This window comes from Aplysia californica, unplaced genomic scaffold, assembly GCF_000002075.1.
Source record: "Aplysia californica isolate F4 #8 unplaced genomic scaffold, AplCal3.0 scaffold00003, whole genome shotgun sequence".
Taxonomy (NCBI): Eukaryota; Metazoa; Mollusca; class Gastropoda; order Aplysiida; family Aplysiidae; genus Aplysia; species Aplysia californica.
This window is the reverse complement of record NW_004797273.1, coordinates 3,942,198-3,943,527: the sequence shown is the minus strand read 5'-3', so window position 1 is coordinate 3,943,527 and position 1,330 is coordinate 3,942,198. Positions and strand designations below refer to the sequence as shown.

The 1,330-nt window shown below is 44.2% G+C and overlaps 1 protein-coding gene across 1 annotated transcript in view; it reads left to right on the top strand.

The window, feature by feature from the left end:
• LOC101856852 (5'-3' exoribonuclease 2) overlaps positions 1-1,330 on the top strand; it is a gene marked incomplete in the record, with an annotated part of 98,348 nt that overhangs the window by 29,040 nt on the left and 67,978 nt on the right. The window contains 1 exon segment of the mRNA XM_013079322.2: positions 748-944. Within this exon segment, the coding sequence (XP_012934776.1) occupies positions 748-944 (197 nt within the window).

Genomic DNA, 1,330 nt, shown 5'->3' with positions numbered 1-1,330 from the left:
CTCTCTCTCTCTCTCTCTCTCTCTCTCTCTCTGTGTGTCTCTGTCTCTCTCTCTCTTGATTGTATGTTACTCTCTACTAATACCTCCAATCTCTGGCACTTCAGCCTTACTTTGAGGAGATCATCTGCTTCATAATCCAGTCCAGTGCTGATATTCCAGTTTGACGAAACATTTTTGAGCTTTGTTCTTCCGTGGAGGATAGTGCAGCTGTAGGGAAGAAGGCTTTTTCTTCAATGTTATTCCTGGATTTTCAAATACTTTTGAAATTGTCCAAGACAGTCGCCTATTGTTGAGGAGAAAAGTGGTTGTCTTAGATAGGTGGAAGCAGGTGGTTGGCGGGTGCTCTGGTGTGGTTTGTTCCCTTTTCCTTATCTACCCTTTATCGTCCTTATCTCCCTTCCTTCTTGTTTTGTGTTTGTTACTCTCTTGTAAGACCTCTTATCTTTAGCACTTATATGACCTTTTTGTGTTGCAAGTGCCCTAAAACACTAACTGAAACAAAATAAAAAGTCATGTGGACGTCTTGGATAGTGTCATAATTATATTTTTCAAAAAGTATCACAGTAAGTGAATATTTGTACAGGTGATGGCCATGGACAGGCGGTTGTTACAGTGGGTCCGATTATATTTTACTTTCCCTTTGGCTGCTCGTAGGAAATTTTTTCCCTCAACATGTTTCTGTGCTAAATGATGAGACTGGTGAATGTTATATTGCTGACCTGCGGGTCTTTTCTTTCTGTCTTCCAGGAACGCAACGGGCATGGGAGGTCAGGGATTTGTGATGTCTTCTCAGAACATGATGCCCACCATGAAGGCAGGGCTGATGGGCGCTGCCCCTGGCCTGATGGGGGCGGGGCCAGGTCTCATGGGGGCGGGGCCTGGTGGTGGGGGGCAGTCCCGGTACAGCAACCAGGGGCACCAACAACAGCGAAGCTACAATGACCGTGAGTACAGATACTGGTTGTTTTTTTTGGCGTTTTTTTTTTCTTCTGTCTCACTTCTTCTATCCTTGTTTGTCCTACTGTTCTTTTGACTCTCCCTCTTGTTTTATTTCTAAGGGAATGCGTTTCTCTTCTCTACTCTCAAACTGAACTATAATTATTATTTATTACTCCTTCTTTGGGTCTCTTTACCTCTTTCTGCACTCCCCCTCCTCCTTCTGTCTCCTATTTGTTTCTCTTTGTCCTTTTTTATGTTCCCCTCTCTCTCTCTCTCTATGTCTCTCTCTCTGTCTGTCTATCTGTCTGTCTGTCTGTCTGTCTGTCTGTCTGTCTGTCTGTCTCTCTCTCTCTCTCTCTCTCTCTCTCTCTCTCTCTCTCTCTCTCTCTCT